Below are 24,603 nucleotides of genomic sequence, written 5' to 3' on the forward strand. Positions count from 1 at the left end.
TTCCTGTTTCTGTTGGGAGACAGTAAGTGTGTTGAACATGTCGGGCAGGAGAGACGCTGAGCAAGTGTTCTCTGGCCAAAGCTGAGTTCACTGAAAAAGTACATACAAATCATACCTCAAACTCATCCTACCACACCTGTGTGAGCAGAACCTGCACCCTGGCAAAGGACATTAGCTATTTCACTTCAATGGGCAAGTCACTAAGTAATTCCAGAGGAGGCACATTATTCTGCAGGTTGCAGAAACCATTTGCGAGAGCTAGAGTGCTCTCGATAAGAAAAACTGACCCAGAATGCATGGCAGTGCTCTGCTGTAAGGAATGGAAGCTTGTACAACCTACAACCAAACAGAAATTTCACACCACATTTGCAATGAGATTTTGAGATTTGACCTTTCGTAAAAAATTACTAAAGACCTTCTAGAAAGGTAACAGATATCTCTGCTCTTTTACAGATTTGCTGGAGTTTTACTGATACGTTTGAATAAACTCCACTGGAAGCCCACAGTTTCTAAAATGCAACTTCTTTCAGAACTATATACCTGTTACCCAGAGAGCTGGGTCCTTTCTTTGAAATATTTAGCCATTTAGGGCACTTTAGTCATAGTGACACCTAATAGCCAAGATCTTTTTCTCACTCTCCACAAAAATCAGGTTTAGACTATAATTCAAAGCAGTCCCCAAAGGCTCTTCTGAAAAATGGCAAGCCCTTTGCTTTTAGGTGAAAACACTCTTTATTGCTCAAAATTTTTGCCTGTTACAGAACCCTTTCTATAGTGCTCTGACTGAGGCAATCTTATGTTAATTTAACTCACTGGGGACTGTGAGCAGATGCTCCTTTGATTAATAGTTTCACGAGCTGGAAAATGCCAGGCCAGGTTCAAGATAATAAAGTCAGGTAAGATACTATTAAAATCTGCTACATGGTTATATCTGTTATGAGGAGAAAAATGGGGTCGTGGTTCTTATATCAAATAGAGACTTCCTATAATAAAAACCAACATCATAAACTAAATGAACACCCTGACTCAATTCCTTACAACATTAACTGACGCCTTATTAATCACTCATCTCGTCAATAACACTTTGCAGGTGTGTTTTCTGCTGTGGTTTTATGGAAATACAACATACCCCTCCAACCCTACCTTCCTCCTAATATACTTTCCACATGGAAAAGGCTTCGAATAGACCTCAAGAATAATGAATGCTATAACTCTTACTGTTGTCTAAACTTACATGCCCCCGACCATTGCTCCTCAGCAAATATGTTTTAACATTTCATCTGGTAAATAAGCTTTCTGGAAAAGTTCCTCAAAAAGTCTACTATCCTTCTTCTTGTTTTCCTTCTTGCTGGTCCTTTTCCCGAGGCTCCCCTCCCGATCAGGGAGGCTGCCTGATAAAGGGAACAGGAGATTTCAGCAGCTATTCTTGAGCTAGAGAATTTGGGCCTGGCTTCATCTGTGTAGAAGAATAAAACCTTGTCTCCTTAAAACTGATTTACCAATGGATTTTCATCTTTCACATAACCCACCTCACCAGGGCATGGTGGTGGCGCACACCTTTGATCCCAATAATGGGAAGGCAGAGGCGGATGGGTCTCTGAGTTTGGGTCTGGTTTGGTCTACAGGGTGAGTTCCAGGACAGCCAGGTCAACACAGAGAAACCCAGACTCACATAAAAAAATAAAGAAAAGGAAAAAAATCAAACAAATAAAAGTATAACCCAGCTGACCAAACATTCCAGTTTCTCTTCTAAAATTTAACCATTAATGTAGCTTTTTGATCTATGATGTATATACACATATTCACATCATATATATCATATATGATGATATATGATATATAGGATGATATATGTAGGTGATATATATATGTATATGTATATCACCTGCCTTGGTTTATTATCTTTTGGCTTTCTGGCAAGCAGGAAGTTCCCATCCACCAATCACATCTTGTAACCCACATAGGACAAGCTTCCACTAAAAAGGAAGCTAGGCTCTCAGCACAAATCTGCTACCTGCAGATTTGGCTCTGCCAAACCGAGCCTTCACACGCACCACATCTGTTTGCCTATGAGATACAATGCCATTTGTGTGAAATACTCTGCTCAAAAGCACTGCCTCACCATTGCACAGAATGACTCTGGCGGGTCTCCACAGGTAATATCCGGAGGATCCAGTTTCACTTTCAGATATTTTGTCATGTCCGTGGATTCTGGCTGGCAGGCCATGTAATCCCAAACTTTCCCTTCTTCCGTGTAAATCTGAGTTTTACACACATCATAATGTCCCCACACTAAAGGGTAAGGCTGCATCACAGAGGACACTGTAACCCACAGGGCATGAATCGACAGGAATCTTGACAAATACATCTCTAAAATCTTGGCAGTCTTCGTGTCTTATATGCAATCAGTGTCTCTTTTAAATATACATGAGTATATGATATATGTGCCTCTATACGTGTCTTTATGTAGGTAGGTCTGTATATTAAAAAAAAAATAGGCTGAGGTCTCAAAGCAGATTCCAAAACCAAACGTGACAGATTGGGAATATTGTGCGTGGTCAGGTATGCCGAGGACTTTGGTCGAAACCTAACATGCTTATCTGTTAGGCGTTAACAGCTTGCAGCCTCTTCTCCTCGTAGAACATATCTATTAGACTTTTGTGAAAGATGTCCAGGAGCAGGTAATAATTCAGCAAAGCGATGGCTCGCCTGTTGTACATCCGATAATCCTGAGTGATCCTCAGTGTTCAGGGTTCACCAGGGCTGCTCAGATGCACTGACGTACCAAAAGCAAAGGGATGCGTGTCTATGGTCCTGTGTCTGTCTCCCATCAATCTTTTCTTTTCCCCTTCTGGCACCAGCAACCTTTTGGAAACAATAAGAGTAAGAGTTACGGCCCTAGAATCAATGCATTAGGAAATGTATGGTAGGTTGACATTTTAGAGGCTCAGTATGATAGAAAGCAAGTTGGCGTGATAGGGATAAACTTCCGTTAGAAACCTTGCTAGGATGACCAGGGTACCCATTCACGCCCGGGAGCATTTTGATGGGAAAGATCTGACTCTTCCACAAGAAAGGCAGATGAATATGTTCTAGGTGAGCTAACAGGAGAAGCAAGCTTCTGGATTTAAACAGCTCTCTCAGAGCCAGCTAAAAATCTCCCATTGTTAGGGGATAAAGAGAACCTTTATAAGGAAGATGACAACTACTTGTATGCCTTTTGTCTCTTGGCAGAGACCCTAAAATTCTCCAAATTCCTTGTATATTTCTTAGCTTTTGTTAGGGGTAGGTGAATGGAAACTGATCTTCTGTCTCAGGATGTGTTCATTATACTGAAAGAATTTAACATCTTTCTTTGGTTCTATTTATTGAAAAAGATGATTAGCTTCACTGAAAATACTCAAAAAATAAAACCAAATAGGGCGAATATTCCCTTCATAAGAGTCTTCTATCTTCTTACGTCTTTTTATAGCCATCACATCTGCATTTGCAGTTACTTTCTGTAACAGAAGAGAATTTGTCCCAAAGGTGAATTTTATAGGCCGGTTTAAAATCGAAAGCGCCATAGTAAAGCCTACAATTTAAAATGCACATATAAAAATAGCTGAGGGTGAGTTAACAGGCCATGAAGCACAATCACAGGGCACTAATTCTAAGAGAAAATAAAATTTCCATTTCAAAGTACTTTGGGTAAACTGAGAAGCAGCCTATGTAACATGTAACAGACAGATACAAGTCAATGGTAAGTTCTATTTAGTAACTACTTAACTATTCAAATCTTTACCAATGTTCCTGTTTGGATCCCAGGTATGAAAAATATACTTTCTTAGTTATTGGTTCATCTTCCTAGCTCAAATTATTAAACACTTTTCAGTTTTAAAGTGACAAAATAAAAAGCCTACAGCGTTAGGAAAATCCATTATAGACGCTTCAATTCATATTAAACAGTTTAAATAAGGAAGTTTCCCATCTTCAAGCAATCTTATAAAGGGAATTCACTATATTTAAATAATGCACCATCTTAAAATGAACTAAGCCACAGAGACTATGAAATGCCAACAGATGGTTGAATTGTGTTTCCATAGCAGAGTAATTTATAATAATTGCTTTATGGATGCAAGTGCGATTTTCATTATATTCGATTCATAAAACGTTATCATACAGCTGCAATTTGTGATATTTTCTATTAGGAAAAGTGTTGAATATTTGAGTTCTCAGGAAGCAATAATTAGCAGTAAGTCTAAACATGTACAAACTGCAGACTTAAATTTGCTTCTTCTTTGTGACTTTGACATTGTTCAGTGGCGTGCATTTTGAAATCTTAAACAAAAAGAAAATACAGGAGCATGTGTTGTGGCTACTCAAGCCTTTCTGCTTTTGTTTGTTTGTTTTCAAATTCATTAAGCTAATATTTTCAGAAACATCCAACACATTTACTATTAATAAACTGAAAAGGTGTTAAGATGAAGGAAATGGATATTTCCTAGATTCATTTTTTTCAACTACATTTACTACATCCCTGTCATAGGAAGCAAACACTTTGGAAAGCAAAAAGAAAAGAGCACTAGAGGCGAGGTTGTACGAGATTTACTAGTCCCAAAATTATTAACGTCACCTTTTTAGTTTCAAAAACTGCAATTTGTATTCCGGGAACAATATAATCTAAAACACTTGGATCCAATGGGTTTGAGTTTGAGTTGAATGAATATTTAATTAATTTCTAATATTATTTCTAAAAGACTCTTTCAAGTTGTCTAGGTTTAAGTGACCCTTGAGATTAGTCTTAACCCTTTTTTAGCCAATACTGTTCCCTCAACCATCCATTCTTTGTTACTCTTTCCTTGTGCCTCTTTTACTCCAGTGACATCATCTGGTATATTTCTACATGATAACTGTGGACAGGAAGGAAATGCTATGGAAAAGATTGTCACTGTTATCACCTCCTGAAACAGAACAGTACTTCCAGTGCAAGGGATTCTCATTAAAGTCTACCAGAACTGTAATGACGGCCATTACACAGAATTATGGACTACGTCATTGATTGAAGTTAGAGAATTGACAGGGGAAAATGCAGAGGGTTGCAAGATATTTGAATATGAGGCAGTTGCAGGACTGTGCGACAGACATTCTTGACAAGAAGCAGCCAATTATAGCTTAAATTTCTGGCACCTAACCAGTTGTGATTAATAGTTTTCCATTACATTACAGACATATTATTAATGTATTAAAAATGTCAAGCTTTGGCAAGCACTAATATGGCGTGGCCCAGTTGGTCTGCAGAATTTACATTTAATGAGCTCTCATTGACACAGAAAAAGGTATTGACCACAGCATAATGCAAATCAGTGTATAATCATAAGCTATTCTTTAGTACAATTATTTTTCCCTTTTTAACATTGAAGTCTGAAGCATCCCCTCTTTAGGACCCTGCCTATGGAAGCCTCCTTACTTCTCATTATCACATAGGCTACCTACTAAATCCTTCACCTTTCATTTTCAAGGAAATTAAATCGATGAACTTTAGTGACAAAGATGCCTTATGAGAATCAGGGATTGGTTACAAAAGCACAATTATGGAATTCTCAAAGAAAACAAATGTTGTGCAGAGAGAATATTGTTTACACCACCACTTTCGATGCTTAATGCTGCTGGCTTCCAGCTGGCTGTCCTCTCAACCAGGTTAAACATATCAATATCTTTTTAAAAGCTAGGCCATGACTGCAAATGGCTAGACAAACTGATTAGGTGAAGGGCAGCCAATGACATGTTTGGGGACTTAGCATCCTAAATGCATCCCTTCCGGCACATAATTGAACTAACTCCAAACTATTGTGAATTTGTCTCAAGTGTTGGCGTCACTGGGACAAAGGCAACTTCAGAAGGACTCTGAGAAGCTCAAGCTCCAAATTCGCATTTTTCCCACCTTGGGAATCTCAGAACAATCAAAGGCTGCCACCATCTACATAGGAAATGAAATAGTAAAAAGTCCTTTTTCATGAAAAAGTTTTCCCATTAATATGCTACAAGTCCATGGAACTCTGGTGTATGAATTTGCAGAGCTAATAAAAAATGCAAAATTACATAATGGATCTCAGGCTGATAGGTATTATTGATTAGGGTTAAAAATAGGCTACCCAATGGCTTTGCATCCACAGAACGTGCATTTTCCCAGGACTGTGTAGCTGACTTCCTGCCACCTTGGATTAGCTGTGCAGAGCAGAGTTCACAAACCTGCTCATCAGAAAAAAAAAAAAAAAAGAAAAGAAAAGAAAAGAAAAGAAATGCCTCCAAAATATTACTCAAAATTAGTAATAATTAAAATGATAAGCCATTATAGTCCCAAAGCGATTGCCAACGTCATCATCATCTGAGAGGAAAATATTGCCAGCAAATCTACCAACTCTCGCTGGAGTTTAGGATTCTTTTTATTATATAATCTCACTAGGAAGTGGGGGTGTGGTAATAGGCTAAATATTCCATAAATATACAGCTCATCGGGGGCACCTGAAATAGACAGCCATTGACTCATTCTTTTCCAGGCATTACGACTTTTATAGAACTACATGCTTCTGAATGAATATGAACAGAAGGAAAATTGAAAATAATCACATTTCATTGACTAAAGAAAATACAGAGGAGGCAACACACAAAGCCCGTAAGCTGTCGAGATTAGCAGCTCTGAACAGTCACAGTGAGGTCACATGAGACCCATCTGCATTCCTTCAGTGTTCTTTGCACATGCCTGTCTGTTGTGAAAATAGGATCTTTGGGTTTCTTCACGAGAAACAGAGGCTCCTGTCTTTTTGCTAACTATCCCAAAATCAAAATGTAATTCAGAAATTTTGACAGATCTTACTCATAAGCAAGTCTGACTGGGTGTTATTTAAAGAGTTTAGAAAAACCAGTGCCACACATTAGTATTTTGAAGATTCCTATTTTTGTCAATAGAAGATCAATGATGGACGTCAGTACATATTTTCCGGAATGTTTGTGGAGGGGTAATGCGCAAAAATTTCTTCAGAATTCACTAAGCCTAAAAGAAACCCGGTATTCTGCTGTCATGCGAACAATAGATCCTTCTTTCTAATATAAGGAAGTTCAGAAATACAAACTTCCACATACACAGCTGAAAAATTCTACGCCCACTTGAAGTTTGAAACAGAACTCTAGATTCTAAAATTAAAAACACTTTCTGAAAATATGTTAAGCTACTTACTTCCCCATCACACAACATAATTCACATACACACACGTGTACACGTTTCAGTACTAACATATCCCTGCTCTCCTGAGTCCTGTGAGATTTCATTTCCTTCCCAGTGACTTGAGGCTTTTGTCACTCAGAAACTCTCTTCAAATCCTTACGTACAATATCTACCAGCCAAATGCACAGTGGTTTAATTGTTTAAACATACTGTCTGGTGTTCTGCAGAGTAATAAGGGTAGCTAAGAGAGAGATTTGCTCCTGATGGTAAATAGATGAAGGAGACTTCAACATGGGTTAGCTGCCTTCTAAAACAAACTGAAGAAGGCAACACAAACACAAAACAAACCAAAGCACAACGCTAGCCTGAATCACTTGAACCCATGGCCGGTGAAAGCAGACAAAACAAAACTCTAATGAGAATACAGTTATGTCCAAATAAAATAGTTCCTTTTAAAATAATTGTGATGATTCCCTTTAAATTCAGACTGTAGGAAATGCCAACAAATTAGAAGCCAAATACATGAAATGCTTCATGCTCTCATGTTGGTATTGAGTGATAAAAGATATCTCATGTCATGGATGGTATCTAGAGGGGAAAACATCTCCCTTCTAAGTGCAAAAGCATGGCATGAGGGGTGCCTTCTTTGCACCCTGATTTCCTTGCAAGGATCCAGGTTCTAATGAAAGACTGAAAGTTTCTTATGCTTAAAAATAGTCTTGGAAAGTTACTGAACCGATTTCATCTGCTAAAGAGAAAAGCTGGTGGGTAGGGCATTCAGAGAGACAAAATAAAAGATCCTTGCAGACCTTGCTGGTAAGAGATACTTTACTCTCCAAGAACCACACAATTCAGAAACGCCTTGCCCTTGTCACACATAGACGCAAAACTTTCTAGCAAGCTTAATCACTATGCGTATTTGAACAAATTATTTTGAAGGAAACATCTTTCTTTCTTTCTTTCTGTCTGTTAAGATAGGAAAACTTTTAGTATTTTCAGTCATAAAACGAGGCCTAATTTCCAGAGCAAAGCGGCTGCCAGATTCACCATATGTTTAGTGGAATTCTAAGTCTTGCTCAGAATTTTCCACTGTGAAGAGTGATAAGTTGCTTGATTATTCCTTAGGTAAAGAAACGGGCACAAAAGAGACAGCTAAAGGACCTATTATCTAAAAATCGACACCTGGTACAATTGTAGGGACTCTGCCTGACACCTTTTCAAGTAAAGTTGCTTTAAAATCCGCCACCCACCCGCCTCCCCTCTAAGGATTTTCCTTCCATGCCCTTGTAAAATGACAGCTACTCTTAGGGGATTACAGGAGATGGGGGGGAAAGGTCCCTGGATGAGGTTACCAAAACAAACAGGAGAGGGCGCAGTTTCTTTTTTTAAATCTAAGTTTCTCTCCTATGAATCACTTAATTGGTTATTTTGGGCCCAATAATATTCAGTATTATTTGTATTATATACAGATATCCACAGATCCATAGCAGAGAGAAACTCCATGTCCCTAGCCGAATCCATCAACTGATAATGCGAAATCAGTATGGGAGGAAAAGCTCCCACCAGCTTTCCAACGCTGAGTCTTTCCCTCCTTCCACGTTCTTCTCTCCCCAGCTGCACGTTGTGTGGTAGTAACGCTTTAATCTCGCACCAATAAAGGAGATTAAAAGAGGGACTTCAAAGCTCTCCACAGGGCGAGCAACAAGGCAAGTTTTTATTTATTTTTCCCCCAGATGAGAAAACTGGAAAAAGAAAAATTAAATTTAAAAAAAAAATAAGAAAAGCTTGTGCGATGCGTGTGGTCAGGTGTGTGTGGGAGACTTAGAGCGCGGCGCGTTGCGGGTGGGTGGATGGAGGCTCAGGATGCAACAGCCAGCGACCCGTGCTGGGCGCACGCCTGGGATGTAGTGTGGGTGTGAGCGGTGCGAGCTCGGGAGTGCGCACAGGCTCCGCACTACCTCCTTAAGGCGCTTTCCAAAGTTCCTCACCCACCCGGATCTCCCCTCCCGCCCTCGGTGGGCACCGGGGGTTGGCAGAGGGAGGGATAGCAGGAGGGAGGGAACTGATGGAGAAGAGCCACCCAGAGAGACGCGGGTCGCTGGAGGAGAGGGGAGACAGCTGCATTTACCCGGGCCCCCCGCTGGCCCTGCGCGGGGCGGGTGCCCAGCCGTCGGCGCCGGGCGGCGGCCCAGCCCAGCTTGGTCCCGCGTGGGGCGGTGACCGTGGCTTCGGGGACCCACTGGCGGCGCACGGGGCGCGGGTGGAATGGGAACGCAGCGGGTGTGGACCCGAGCCGCCGCCACCGTAGCCCCGGGGTATCCCGCCTTGCAGGCGCCCTGTTGGCGGCGGGAAGGAGGAGTCCACGGCTCCAGACCCCACAGCACCCGGCACCCGGAGCCCCCCGCCCGGGTTACCTTGGTTTCTTGCCTCTGGGGCAGCCTTGTCGCGCGTCGCCCCCTCTCGGAACCGGGACCCTGACGGGGGGAATTCCTTCCCGTTGACGTCCTCTTCCAAAATGCAAAAGATCAGTGACTTTGACAGGTAGATGAGGGGGAGGGAGAGGGGTGGGCGGAGAGGAAGGGAGGATGAGAAAGGTGCCTCTCCCTCCAAAAATACAGTGGGATTAGAAACCAAATCGCCGCCTTCCGAGGTCTCGGCAGCCTTCTCTGCTCGCAGCCTCCCCGCGCCGCCGCCGCCACCACTTCTCGCCTTAAACTTTTACTGTGTGTTTTTTTTTCTTTATCTCTTTCTCCTCTGTTTCTATTCCTTTCTTTTTTGAGCCGCAGAACGATTTTTTTCCCCTGGATCCCAGGGGATCAGAACCAGCGGCCGGGAGGCTCTATCCCGCTTGGCACCGCTTTCATTTTATTTCAGATGAAGACGTTAGGTCTTTTTTTTTTTCTTTTTGGTCAGAAGCGACATAAATCAGGACAATTAGCCTTGGCGCCAAGAAGATCCTCTTGAAGCAATTTCGCCCCGGTTTTCTTCGCGCATTCCTCCACTCAAGTCAGAAATGTCACTGTACATAGCGTTGATGGCTGCGAGACGCGACGCACCCAAAGTCCGTTTGATGAAATATACATGGCCCCAAGATGCTTCTGGATTGCGGTTCGCGGCTTCCCAGCCCCCGCCCGCGGCGCCCGGCCGGGACCCTGCTCCCAGCCCGCAGCCAGCTCTCGGCAAACTTAGGGGCGCGGGCGAATTAGAGAGTGAGCGCCAGGGGCCGGCCAAGCGACGAGCGACGAAACAACCCCGGGAAGCCGCAGCCCTCGGAGGGGTGGCGTGTTCTTCTCACTTAAAAAGCAGATCTTCTGCAACTGCCAGCGAGTGGAAGGATTGCAAAAAACCTTACACTACCTCGAGACCTGGGCGCTCCGAGCGGTCCTAACTCCGTCCCGCTCGCTGCTTCTATTGCTGCTGCTCTGGCCACCGCTGCCACCGTACTGGGACCTCCAGCTACTGGGACAACAAGACCACCCACCCTTATCTCCCGCTTTTGTTGATATTCAGAAGCATGGTTGCTACTGGCTCCCCCTCTACCCTCTACTTCTGCCCCCTCCCCTTACCTTCCCCACTTACACCCAAGCACACCCTCTTCACCCTAACTGGGAGCACGGTGGGTGGTATTTTTGAACTTGAAATTAGTTTGTCTAGCCAGAGCTTCCAACCTCCTTGGTGTGAAACCCATCCCACTTTAAAAAGTTGAAGTCCAAGTAGGAGCTCTGTATCCCTGGCTTCCTTGGTTTTCCCTGATGACAGACAAAAGCCACCTGACCCCAGGGCTTCCTTCTCCCATTAATAAGTCTCAGACTCTCCTAAGATTCCCCCCTAGCTACTTGTTAATGTGAACTGCAAATCAATCCGACTTACATAGAAAGGGAGAGATTTTAATTAGAAAAAGGACATTGTAAAGAAGAAAACACTGATCTCAGGAACACATAAGCATCTTAATGGCAGCCCCGAAACGGGGCTTTTCCTATACAGGAAAGAGAATAAACCATGCAAAAGGGTGGGCACACATGGGCTGATGAGCTGGTGTCTTGACTAACACGTGATTTGATTTGACAAGCAACCTGTCTCTGTGGTTCAAGGATTTGAGGGAAAAACTGACAAGGAGATGCTCGCTCAGGATGGTGGGGGTAGGAGGACAACGAGCTAGTGGAGTAGAGATGTTCCCTCAGTGTAAAACAAAGGGTCAGAAATGGGTACTTGTGAGCATCAAGTCACCAGCTAAATACCGGAAATGAAGGCAGGCAACTGAAAGGGGACATTTCCCAGCCATGGCTGGGAATGATGTTGGCTGTGTGTGTGTGTGTGTGTGTGTGTGTGTGTGTGTGTGTGTGTGTGTGTGTCCAGAAGGCTAATAATTTGAGGCTTGGAAAGGAAGGGGGATTCCAAACACCAGGACCTGTCCAGCCCCTTGACATCCATCCCCTCAACCCCAGAGGAGACAGGGAACCCTCCCAGCCTTCCTCCCAGGGCTGGAACCTGAACTTTCTCCCCCCTGTTCCTTTCTCTTTGTTCTTTGACCCTGAAATTTCAAGAAAGGAGTCTTACCCTTGGGGGATGAAGCTGCTGGCAAGCTGGCAGCCATTGCTGGCTCTGCCCCTAGCCTGGCTCCTCCAGGATCTAAGCATATTGGTACTGTGGAAATACTCTGCACCCACCAACCCACCCACCCGCTAATCCTACCTCTCTGGCCCCAGAGCCAAGTCTTTTCCCGAGGTGCCTATGCCAGAAGGACTGATACAACATCCACAGTGGCCATCTCACCTCTTAACTTACTGTGGCCTGGACCCTGGCTATGAGCCTTTCCTCTCCTCACTGCTCTTTGCAACCAGGCCAAAAGAGCCCTTTGTAAGTTCTGAATTTCAACATCATCTGATGCTTCGAGATATTTCTCCAGTACAACAAAAACAGATTTACACAGGAAAAAAGAGAATTCTCTCCCCAGATATATTGGGTAATCCCTCCCTTAATTTTGATTGATTCCCTCATTCTCAGGATTCTGGGTTCTGTTGAGCAGTCTTTTGTGACTTGTAGACATCTCACTACTCCTTGAAGCAGATAACAGCCCCACATAGATCTGCTGGGGAGATGGGCCCATTTCATGCCTTCCATGGAAAGAGTAGATCTTCCAAGGCTGACTTTTCACCCGAACATGTGCCTGACCTTTGCAGAGACTCAGAAAACAACTAGCTGAACACTTAGGTCTGAACTCTGGGGAGCACATTAGACTCTTCAGAGACTTTAAGCAACTAATTCAGTTCTTCTCCAGTCTGTGTCCTCCTGTCTTCCAATGGGGATAGAAGTGGGAAGAGTTATGGTTCTCAGGAGAGGTATATTTTCTCTTGATTCTCCAAAGCAGAATCTTGGGTAGATGTGACACACCAAAACCGAGTATCCATGAACTAATGCATGCACAAATTAAACTTGCTTTCCTAAATATATCCTTTCATATTCGTATGTGCTAAGAGCCAATCAGAAACTTACTTGAGTTATTTCATTAACATCATAGAAAATAATATAGGACATACTTTACTTTTGGCCTTTAGCAACTGCACACACACACACACACACACACACACACACACACACACATTTATATATTTAGCTTGCTTTGGACAGAATTATTTTCTGTTTTTATTTAGCCTTCCATCTCTTTTTCCTCTCTTCTTTTAGAGGTAAACAGTTTGATCTTTCAGCTGTCTCGCTTTGGCTCTCTGGCTGGTTTCCACGCAGCCCTCATTCTTCTTCAATTTAGATATCCATTTATTTGTAATCCAGTTAGATCTCTAACTGTTGCTCTTTTTTTCTAGGTTCTTAGCTTCCCAAAATCACTTTAGAGAGTTGGCAGGGTATGTGAAGACTTGTAACTCCAGTGTGCCAAACTGCTAGTGATGGCAGATTTGCTATGTACCTGGTCCAAGAAGACACATGTCTTTTTATAACTACTATATGGCACCAGATATAAAGTGGATAAAAGATAAATGTTCATTGCTGGTGTGAATAAATTTTGGGCATTCTTGGTAATGAGAACTGATCTCCACCAATTAAATTAGAACTTGGTTATAGAATTATCCAAATCATGGGTATCAGGGATTTATGGTGACTGTAAAGGAAATTCCACAGAGTTAGTGGTATGATGATGATGATGATGATGGTGATGATGATGATGATAATTAACAATTAATTTTCACATGGCTTGAGGACAAACAAGATTGGAGTGCCAGAATAGTTGGGTTCTAGTTAGAGAAGATGTTGAAGATACCTGGATGTTTGAATTGTCATGTAGTTGGGAGGAGGGCTAGTGAGCTCTGGAATCTTTTTAATAAATGAACTAATTTCATTAATAAGAGGTCTACACTTGTGACCTCCTTAAAGTTCCACCTCCAAATGCCATCACATCATTAAGGTGGGGATTAGAATTTAAATATGGGGTTGGGGATTTAGCTCAGTGGTAGAGCGCTTGCCTAGGAAGCGCAAGGCCCTGGGTTCAGTCCCCAGCTCCAAAAAAAAAGAACCAAAAAAAAAAAAAAGAATTTAAATATGTCATGGGAGTGGACAGAAAATTTCAGTTAATGACTAGGGGTAAGGTCTATTTGAATAATTATATACTGTCACAGTATATAATGTAATATATACTAGTATATATTATTACAGTTGCTGCATGTGTCCAGTAAAATTATCTACCCAGCAGTTATCAAGCCTTGGCTCTTTCCTGGCTTCCGCTTATGCTCGGGGGCATGTTTTGTTACAGAGCCATTAGCAGCCTCATTTTGACAGGTTTCAAAGTTCTTTTACCTAATGTTTTAAATGCTTAAATATTTTGACATTCAAACCTCAAGCAAGCTCTAAACATCGGACCCAGGCTCTATCATTAGAATATGTTGGTATTGCCTTGCTATAGTGTTAAAGATATAGCCAGGAAGCTGTGTTTCAAAGCTGCACCTTGAGAAAACAATCTCGTTGTTTCTCTCAGGGCTGATGATAGACCACAGGAAGTATTATGTAAAAATAAAGCAAACTTCACACACTTAGTAACACTGGAACACAAAGACTAAACCAATGCTATAAACCATTGGCGGTTAATGTCTGATGCAGGGAACACAATCCCCAGTGAGCATGCACTTTTTAATATATGGTGCTGCATACAAGAATGTGGAAATAATAAAACTTGTATTTAAAAAAATATAGCATTGGATTCCTTTTAAGAGAAGGCACAATGACTTAAAAAGATGGGTTTTAGTCACATATTTCACCAATCATTTCTATCTGGTCTGAGAACACTAGAAGTGTTTTTAAAGTGTTTGTATGTTTGCTTGCTCTCTCTGGTCCCTATAAAGACAATAGCCATTATTCCTCAATTAATATATGACCCTAGACATTGTAATTCAACCATTTAATTCGTTGAGAGGAGGACATCCTAAGATGCCACCATCTGCTTTTGGCCTTTCTTTCTTCTTTGCTCCCTCCCTCCCTTTCCTTCATTCTTTCTTGTAAGGAATTGTTTCAACCCTTCATTTTTCTTCAAAGTAGGTAAGACAAGCGTTGCACCAGCAGGTGTGGATTATGCTATGGTCTCTACAAACTAAGTAAGATCCTGAGAGCTCTTTCATTATGTCATTATGTCTAGTTTGCCAACCAAAAGCCATTAACCTATTTCTTAAAAAATAAAAAGATGAGATGCCATCATGAATTGGATATTTTGCCTGAAAACATTCATTGTCAACAGTCAGGAACTTGAACATTACCTCAAAGGAAATCTCCATGCTCAGTTACTTTACAACAACAGTGACAGAAAAGCAGTTTTATGTAGTCGAGGAAACTACTGCAGTGAGAGTATCCATGATATGGGCTAAGCAGCTACAGGGGAAGCTGAAAGCTCAGGGCAGCATCTGGTTGGAGGTGTGTTTCATCCAGACAAGTGTTCTTTCTTTTCTTTTTTCTTTTTTTCCCCATCTTTATTAAATTGGGTATTTCTTATTTACATTTCAAATGTTATTCCCTTTCCCGGGTTCCATGCAAACATCCCCCTAGCCCCTCCGCCTCCCTTCTGTATGGCTGTTCCCCTCCCCATCCTTCCCCCCTTACAGCCCTCCCCACAAGAATCCCTTTCACTGAGGGTCCAGCCTTGGCAGGACCAAGGGCTTCCCCTTCCACTGGTGCTCTTACTAGGCCATTCATTGCTACCTATGCAGTTGGAGCCCAGAGTTAGTCCATGTATAGTCTTTGGGTACTGGCTTAGTCCCTGGAAGCATTGTTGTTCATATGGGGTCTCAAGCCCCTTCAGCTCTTTCAGTCCTTTCTCTGATTCCTTCAACGGGAGTCCCATTCTCAGTTCAGTGGTTTGCTTCTGGCATTCGCCTCTGTATTTGCTGTATTCTGGCTGTGTCTTTAAGGAGAGATCTACATCCAGATCCTGTCAGCAGCCACTTCTTTGCTTCATACATCTTATCTAGTTTGGTGGCTATATATATATATATATATATATATATATATATATATATATATATATGGACAACATGTGGGGCAGGCTCTGAATGGGCGTTCCTTCAGTCTCTGTTCTAAACTTTGCCTCACTATCCCCTCCCAAGGGTATTCTTGTTCCCCTTTTAATGAAGGAATAAAGCATCTGCATTTTGGTCATCTTTCTTGAGTTCTATGTGTTCTGTGCATTTAGGGTAATTCAAGCATTTGGGCTAATATCCACTTATCAATGAGTGCACACCATGTGTGTTTTTCTGTGATTGGGTTAGCTGACTCAGGATGATATTTTCCAGTTCCAACCATTTGCCTACGAATTTCATAAAGTCATTGTTTTTGATAGCTGAGAAATATTCCATTGTGTAGATGTACCACATTTTCTGTATCCATTCCTCTGTTGAAGGGCATCTGGGTTCTTTCCAGCTTCTGGCTATTATAAATAAGGCTGCTATGAACATAGTGGAGCACGTGTCTTTGTTATATGTTGGGGCATCTTTTGGGTATATGCCCAAGAGAGGTATAGCTGAGTCCTCAGGTAGTTCAATTTCCAATTTTCTAATGAACCTCCAGAGTGTTCCTCTTTCTCCACATCCTCGCCAGCATCTGCTGTCGCCAGAGTTTTTGATCTTAGCCACTCTGACTGGTGTGAGGTAGAATCTCAGGGTTGTTTTGATTTGCATTTCCCTTATGACTAAAGATGTTGAACATTGCTTTAGGTGCTTCTCAGCCATTCAGCATTCCTCAGCTGTAAATTCTTTGTTTAGTTCTGAACCCCATTGTTTAATAGGGTTATATGTCTCCCTGCGGTCTAACTTCTTGAGGTCATTGTATATTTTGGATATAAGCCCTCTATCTGTTGTAGGATTGGTAACAATCTTTTTCCCAATCTGTTGGTTGCTGTTTTGTCCTAACAACAGTGTCCTTTGTCTTACAGAAGCTTTGCAGTTTTATGAGATCCCATTTGTCTATTCTTGATCTTAGAGCATAAGCCATTGGTGTTTTGTTCAAGAAGTTTTCTCCAGTGCCCATGTGTTCGAGATGCTTCCCCTCTTTTTCTTTTATTAGTTTGAATGTACCTGGTTTGATGTGGAGGAGGTCCTTGATCCACTTGGACTTAAGCTTTGTACAAGGTGATAAGCATGGATCGATCTGCATTCTTCTACATGCTGACCTCCAGTTGAACCAGCACCATTTGCTGAAAATGCTATCTTTTTTCCATTGGATGGTTTTGGCTCCTTTGTCAAAAATCAAGTGACCATAGGTGTGTGGGTTCATTTGTGGGTCTTCAGTTCTATTCCACTGGTCTATCTGCCTGTCTCTGTACCAATACCATGCAGTTTTTTTCACTATTGCTCTGTAATACTGCTTGAGTTCAGGGATAGTGATTCCCCCAGAATTCCTTTTATTGTTGAGGATAGCTTTAGCTATCCTGGACTTTTTGTTATTCCAGATGAATTTGCAAATTGTTCTGTCTAACTCTATGAAGAATTGGGTTGGGATTTTGATGGGGATTGCATTGAATCTGTAGATTGCTTTTGGTAAAATGGCCATTTTTACTATATTAATCCCGCCAATCCATGAGCATGGGAGATCTTTCCATCTTCTGAGGTCTTCTTCAATTTCTTTGTTCAGAGGCTTGAAGTTCTTATCATACAGATCTTTCACTTGCTTGGTTAACATCACACTGAGGTATTTTATATTATTTGGGACTATTATGAAGTGTGTCATTTCCCTAATTTATTTCTCAGCTTGTTTCTCTTTTGTGTAGAGGAAGACTACTGATTTATTTGAGTTAATTTTATACCCAGCCACTTTGATAAATATGTTTATCAGGTTTAGTAGTTCTCTGGTGGAACTTTTGGGGTAACTTAAGTATACTATCATATCATCTGCAAATAGTGATATTTTGACTTCTTCCTTTCCAGTCTGTATCCCTTTGATCTCCTTTGTTTTCTGATTGCTCTGGCTAGGAATTCTATTACTACATTGAGTAAGTAGGGAGAGAGTGGGTGGCCTTGTCTAGTCCCTGATTTTAGTGGGATTGCTTCAAGTTTCTCTCCATTTAGTTTAATATTAGCTACTGGTTTCCTGTATATGACTTTAATTATGTTTAGGTATGGGCCTTGAATTCCTATTCTTTCCAGGACTTTTATTATGAAGGGGTGTTGAATTTTATCAAATGCTTTCTCAGCACATAATGAAATGATCATGTGGTTTTTATCTTTCAGTTTGTTTATATAGTGGATTAAGTTGATGGTTTTCCATATATTAAACCATCCCTGCATGCCTGGGATGAAGCCTACTTGATCATGATGGATGATTGTTTTGATCTGCTCTTGGATTCAGTTTGCCAGAATTTTATTGCGTATTTTTGCATCAATATTCATAAGGGAAATTGGTCTGAAGTTCTCTTTCTTTGTTGGGTCTTTGTGTGGTTTAGGTATAAGAGTAATTGTGGCTTCATTGAAGGAATTCGGTAGTGCTCCGTCCGTTTCAATTTTGTGGAATAGTTTGGATAATATTGGTATGAGGTCTTCTCTGAAGGTCTGATAGAATTCTGCACTGAATCCATCTGGACCTGGGCTCTTTTTGGTTGGGAGACTTTTAATGACTGCTTCTATTTCCTTAGGAGTTATGGGGTTGTTGAAATGGTTTATCTGTTCCTGATTTAACTTTGGTACCTGGTATCTGTCTAGGAAATTGTCCATTTCCTGCAGATTTTCAAGTTTTGTTGAATATAGGCTTTTGTAGTAGGATCTGGTGATTTTTTGAATTTCCTGATTCTGTTGTTATGTCTACCTTTTCATTTCTGATTTTGTTAATTTGTACACACTCTCTGTGTCCTCTCGTTAGTCTGGCTAAGGGTTTATCTATCTTGTTGATTTTCTCAAAGAACCAGCTTTTGGTTCTATTGATTCTTTGTATAGTTCTTTTTGTTTCTACTTAATTGATTTCAGCTCTGAGTTTGATTGTTTCCTGCCTCTACTCCTCCTGGGTGTATTTGCTTCTTTTTGTTCTAGAGCTTTTAGGTGTGCTGTTAAGCTGATGATGTATGCTCTCTCCTGTTTCTTTCTGTAGGTACTCAGAGCTATGAGTTTTCCTCTTAACATAGCTTTGATTGTGTACCATAAATTTGGGTATGTTGTACCTTCATTTTCATTAAATTCTAAGAAGTCTTTAATTTCTTTTTTTATTTCTTCCTTGACCAGGTTATCATTGAGTAGAGCATTGTTCAACTTCCACGTGTATGTGGGCGTTCTTCTCTTGTTTTTGTTGAAGAACAGTTTTAGCCTGTGGTGGTTTGATAGGATGCATGCGATTATTTCTACCTTTCTGTCTGTTGAGGCCTGTTTTGTGCCTGATTATATGGTCAATTTTGGAGAAAGTACCATGAGGTGGTGAGAAGAAGGTATATCCTTTTGTTTTAGGATAGAATGTTCTATAAATATCTGTTAAATCCATTTGGTTCATGAATTCTCTTAGTTTGTCTATGTCTCTGTTTAATTTCTGTTTCCATGATCTGTCCATTGATGAGAGTGGGGTGTTGAAATCTCCTACTATTATTGTGTGAGGTGCAGTGTGTGCTTCGAGCTTTAGTAAGGTTTCTTTTATGTATGTACATGCTCTTGTATTTGGAGCATATATATTTAGGATTGAGAGTTCATCTTGGTGAGTTTTTCCTTTGATGAATGTGAAGTGTCCTTCTTTATCTTTTTTGATGACTTTTAGTTGAAAATCGATTTTATTCGATATTAGAATGGCTACTCCAGCTGGCTTCTTCAGACCATTTGCTTGGAAAGTTGTTTTCTAGTCTTTTACTCTGAGATAGTGTTTGTCTTTGTCTCTGAGGTGTGTTTCCTGTAGGTAGCAAAATGCTGGGTCCTCATTACATATCCCATTTGTTAATCTGAGTCTTCTTATTGGGGAATTGAATCCATTGATATTGAGAGATATTAAGGAATCGTGATTTTGCTTCCATTATCTTTGTATTTGGAGGTGAGATTATGTTTGTGTACTTGTCTTCCCTTTGTTTTGTTGCAAAATAATTAGTTTCTTGCTTTTTCTAGGGTGTAGCTTTTCTCCTTGTGTTGGACTTTACCATTTATTATCCTTTGTATGGCTGGATTTGTAGAAAGATATTGTGTAAATTTGGTTTTGTCATGGAATATCTTGGTTTCTCCATCTATGTTAATTGAGAGTTTTGCTGGATACAGTAACATGGGCTGGCATTTGTGTTCTCTTAGGGTCTGTATGACATCTGTCAAGGATCTTCTGGCTTTCATAGTTTCTGGCGAAAAGTCTGGTGTGATTCTGATAGGTCTGCCTTTATATGTTACTTGACCTTTTTCCCTTACTGCTTTTAATATTCTTTCTTTATTTTGTGCGTTTGGTGTTTTGACTATTATGTGACGGGAGGTGTTTCTTTTCTGGTCCAATCTATTTGGAGTTCTGTAGGCTTCTTGTATGCCTATGGGTATCTCTTTTTTTAGGTTAGGGAAGTTTTCTTCTATGATTTTGTTGAAGATATTTACTGGTCCTTTGAGCTGGGAGTCTTCACTCTCTTCTATACCTATTATCCTTAGGTTTGATCTTCTCATTGAGTCCTGGATTTCCTGTATGTTTTGGGCCAGTAACTTTTTCCGTTTTACATTATCTTTGACAGTTGTGTCAATGATTTCTATGGAATCTTCTGCTCCTGAGATTCTCTCTTCTTTCTCTTGTATTTTGTTGGTGATGCTTGTATGTACGGCTCCTTGTCTCTTCCTTTGGTTTTCTAAATCCAGGGTTGTCTCTCTTTGTGCTTTCTTTATTGTTTGTATTTCCATTTTCAATTCCTTCATATGTTTGATTGTGTTTTCCTGTAATTCTTTCAGGGATTTTGTGTTTCCTCTCTAAGGGCTTCTACTTGTTTACTTGTGTTTTCCTGCATTTCTTTAAGGGAGTTTTTTGTCCTTTTAAAATTCAACATCATCATGATCAAATATGATTTTAAATCTAGCTCTTGCTTTTCTAGTGTGTTTGCATATTCAGTGTTTGATTTGGTGGGAGAATTGGGCTCTGATGATGCCATGTAGTCTTGGTTTCTGTTGCTTGGGTTCCTGCACTTGCCTCTCGCCATCAGGCTGTCTCTGGTGTTACTTTGTTCTGCTATTTCTGACAGTGGCTTGGCCGTCCTATAGGCCTGTGTGTCAGGAGTGCTGTAGACCTGTTTTCCTGTTTTCTTTCAGCCAGATATGGGAACAGAGTGCTCTGCTTTCAGGCATGTAGTAATTCCTGTCCACTGGTTTTCAGCTGTTCCTGTGGGTGTGTGTCCTGAGTCCACCAGGCAGGTTACTTGGAGCAGAAAAGTTGGTCTTACCTCTGGTCTCCGTCCTGAAGTTGCTCCTTGGGGCTGGGTTTCAGCTCTCTGTGAGGGCAGCAACCAGAAGGGCCTGCCCCTACTTCTGGGTCCCTGTGTGCAGGGGGCCCTGATGGCACTAGGTGTTTTCCTCTAGAGTCAGAAAGGTGGGCAGAGAGTAGTCTCCTCTGGTTTCCCAGGCATGTCTGCCCCTCTGGAGATCTAGCTCTCCCTCCCATGAGATTTGGGTGCAGGGAGCTGTTTGACCCGGTCCATTCAGATCTGGGTGCAGTCTGGACTGCAGTGCTCCTGCAGCTTGACTGCCCCCTATCTTCCTGTTCCCAGAGGCCCTATACAGTTTCCTTGTGGGCCATGGATGTGCGCAAAGGTGGGCAGAAGTGGTGGTCTCTCCTGCCCTGTAGTCTCAGGACTGCCCACACGTCTGGGAGATGAGCTCTCTCTCCCATGGGTTTGGGAGCAGCAGCTGTGTGCAGGGATTAGCAAGGTTCCTCCTCCCTTTTTTGATTTCTTACTTCTGAGTTCAGGTTGAGGTTTACCAGTCTCCAGTCATCCTTCTCACTGCTCTGGTTGCTTCTGCACTGCTCCATCCTTCAACCTGAATGGCAGTAGTGGGTGGGAGTTGGCTGCTGGCTGCTGGTGAGTAAGGCCGATTCATGCCAAGTGGCCTTTACTTCCTAGTGGGTTGCCTTCTTCCTTTGCATTATGGTTCCCGTTGCTGAGAAAATGACTAAGTCTCTTAAATCCTGCCTCCATTTGTAAGGCAAAGGAATGAGAGCAGAGGCATTATGAAGCCTTCTTACTTCAATAAGCCAGCAAGACACCCAATTGTCAGTTCTCTGAACTCTGAAATCCTATAGAAAATAACATAATTGTCGAATTCCTATGATCTCATAGAATACATTTTTCCGTTCTCATCCCCTGTTCTTATTCTTCTTCCTTAGACATGAATTTCATGTCTACCCTGTGCTAGAGACTGCACTGGAAATAAAATCCCTATGGCAGTATCTTGTGTGGCTTATAACGTGTTTAGTAAAGCAAACTTGTGAACAGAGAACAGTGTATTGCCCCAGGAATGGAATAAGAAGCCCACAAGAATCAAAGGAGCTCTAAGATCGTTCTTGGGGGCCCTGGACGAAGCTGGGTAGAGTGAGTGATTCATGCAGCATACCTCAGGGGAGAAATAGTTACCCATCAAACACACAGAAGAGTACAAGGATTCATCGAGATCAAGGACCAAGGGTAGGAAAGCCTGGAATGTAATCTAAGAGAAACTATTTTGGGATATCCAAATAGTTGTGACTGCAGCTTACAACACAAAAAGGTGTCCCTTGTGATGAAGAACCATTACCTGTAACTATTTTAACAACAAAAACCCAAGACAATAATTGAAGACAATAGAGGAAAATAGCAAGGAAACAAGTTGTCTTAGGTAATTTACATCAAGGCCTATAAACATGCATACAATTTGCCACTATTGATCTAAAAATGGAAACTTCATATGTCCCAACCTTACATGACCAAATATCTCCCACTCTGTTCTTAAAACTTTGCATTGAGAACAGAATGATTTTAACCATTAAATTATTTTATTTAAACTACTTTGCTTTTAGGGTAATCATGTGCTTTTTATTTCTTTTAAGCAGGCAATATGGCTTCCTAGTGGATTTGTGTGCTTATATTGGCATTAAAATTAGCTGGACTTTCCTGAAAAGGTGGCAGTAGCACATAGCTGTGATTGAAGAGCAGATTGCGGACTATGAAGCTAAGGTCCAAGCATAGCTGTTAGGTAACAGACGACTGAATCATGCACAGCCGCAGTCTCCGGTTATGCCGTAGATGAAATGACCAGGCTCTGCTCACTCTTCTGTGCTTTGCTTATTTGTCATCCTGAGTAACTGTGCTTCATGACAACTTCACATTCAAAAATGCTATCAGCCCGTCATTGCACACTTTCAGTGCGAGCACTCAGGAAGCAGAGGCAGGCAGATCTCAAAGATTTTGAGGCCAGCCTGGCCTACATAGAAAATTCCAGACTAGCCAGGGTTGTATAGTGAGACCCTGTCTCAAAAAACAAACAAACAAACAAACAAACAAACAAAATAAGAAACAGTTGTTTCTTAAAAACCTGTTCATTGAAACAAAAAGAAGAAAACATTAAATTCCAGAAGATAATGGGGAAAACAAAAAGAAAAGCAGGAATCATTTGTAGTGGAAGGAAGTGGAGATTAATTGATTAATAATAGTAAGCAGTGTTTCTTTAAATCAAAACAGAATGCAGAATTCTTTTTCTCTTTCGTGGCAGAGAGCTAACTAGGCTCTTACGCAATCTCTGACCTAGACGTTGGGAGCTGTACATATTGTCACTGTGGATAAAAACGGAATCATCTTTTATGTTTTACCTGCCCTCCTCACATACACCCACTGTCTTCCACCTTTACAAACTTGAATTTTTCTTGGTAGCTATGAAAAATGAGACTTTAGAATCAGCCTGAAATTATATCTGTGCCTACCACCATGAAAGGGAGTCTGCAACAAGAGTGCTTGCTAGCTGTCAGTTAGGATACAACATCACACGCACGCACGCACGCGCGCGCACACACACACACACACACACACACACACACACACACACCTGTATTGCTGACATGATCTTACAACAACTCGTTAAGAACTGATAGGCAAAGAAAGTTAGATGTTCAAGACTCCTTAAAATATTTAGAAGTATAAACTTTTTATCCAACACAAAAATATCAGATACAGGAAGCTTAGCTTGAAGTCTAGACAGACAGACAGACATGGAAAGAGATAGACATATTTCAAGAGGACTTTTTCCCCAGAAATTCCAACATGATTTAAAAAATAAGCAGATTGAAAAACAGAAGTAAATGAGGGAGATCCAGCCAGCCTGTAGTGTTCGACTCTCACACTGGGTGAAGTTACATAAGTCATTTTCACTTCTTTACTCTCTCAGGGATAAAATGAGGGACTGAGTTTGATGAATCAAAAAGCAGTCTGCAGGCTCCTGGCCTCTGGAGGACCTTGGGGACCTGTTACAAAGTAGGTAGCTGGGCACATCTCATAGCAAGTGAATCAGCATCCACTCGGGTGACTCCTGATGAACCACAGTGAAAGTTTGCGTCTCAAGCTTAAAGTATGCTTCACACTTGTACATTTAGAGTCTTGCTTTGAGATTGGGATTAATTTAAATGAAAGCTAAGGTAAAAAAGAAATCTAGTCCTCATATTCTTGGATAATGGATAGAATCTCTGACTTTAAAAAGCTGTATGTAAATTTCTATATATTAGAACTAAGTGGGATATAAGTTTGGTTCCCTGAAAGATTAGTTAGAATAAAGGCCAAGGACTTTGAGATCATATTTTTAAGGCAGAAAGAAATCAGGCATTTGCCTCATAATACAGTTAATTTGTAGCTATGCTCACTGAGGCCCAGTTTCTAGAACATATGCATTAGCTATAAGCTGCCATAATCTCTCCTAGAAATTTATTCCTATACTAGTAAATACCAGGTCCCTGAAAATGACCAGAGGATCCAG

The 24,603-nt window shown here is 41.3% G+C and overlaps 1 protein-coding gene across 5 annotated transcripts in view; it reads right to left on the reverse strand.

Annotated features, from left to right (window-relative positions):
• Positions 1 to 9,940, reverse strand: part of Ntng1 (netrin G1) — a 363,053-nt gene extending 353,113 nt beyond the window's left edge. For 4 of the 5 annotated variants that reach the window (XM_017590780.3, XM_008761394.4, XM_017590776.3 and 1 more), the window contains exons 1-2: positions 9,619 to 9,757; positions 2,123 to 2,865 (exon numbers count right to left, since the gene is read on the reverse strand). In XM_017590780.3, coding sequence (XP_017446269.1) covers positions 2,123 to 2,368 — 246 coding nt within the window. In that variant the 5' untranslated portion in view covers positions 2,369 to 2,865; positions 9,619 to 9,757. Of the gene's footprint in view, positions 1 to 2,122; positions 2,866 to 9,618 lie in introns of all 5 variants that reach the window. The other variant, NM_001106465.1, reaches the window with a different exon arrangement.
• Positions 9,941 to 24,603: the final 14,663 nt, after the last annotated feature.

The sequence above is a fragment of the Rattus norvegicus genome, chromosome 2 (genome assembly GCF_036323735.1).
Source record: "Rattus norvegicus strain BN/NHsdMcwi chromosome 2, GRCr8, whole genome shotgun sequence".
Classification (NCBI taxonomy): domain Eukaryota; kingdom Metazoa; phylum Chordata; class Mammalia; order Rodentia; family Muridae; genus Rattus; species Rattus norvegicus.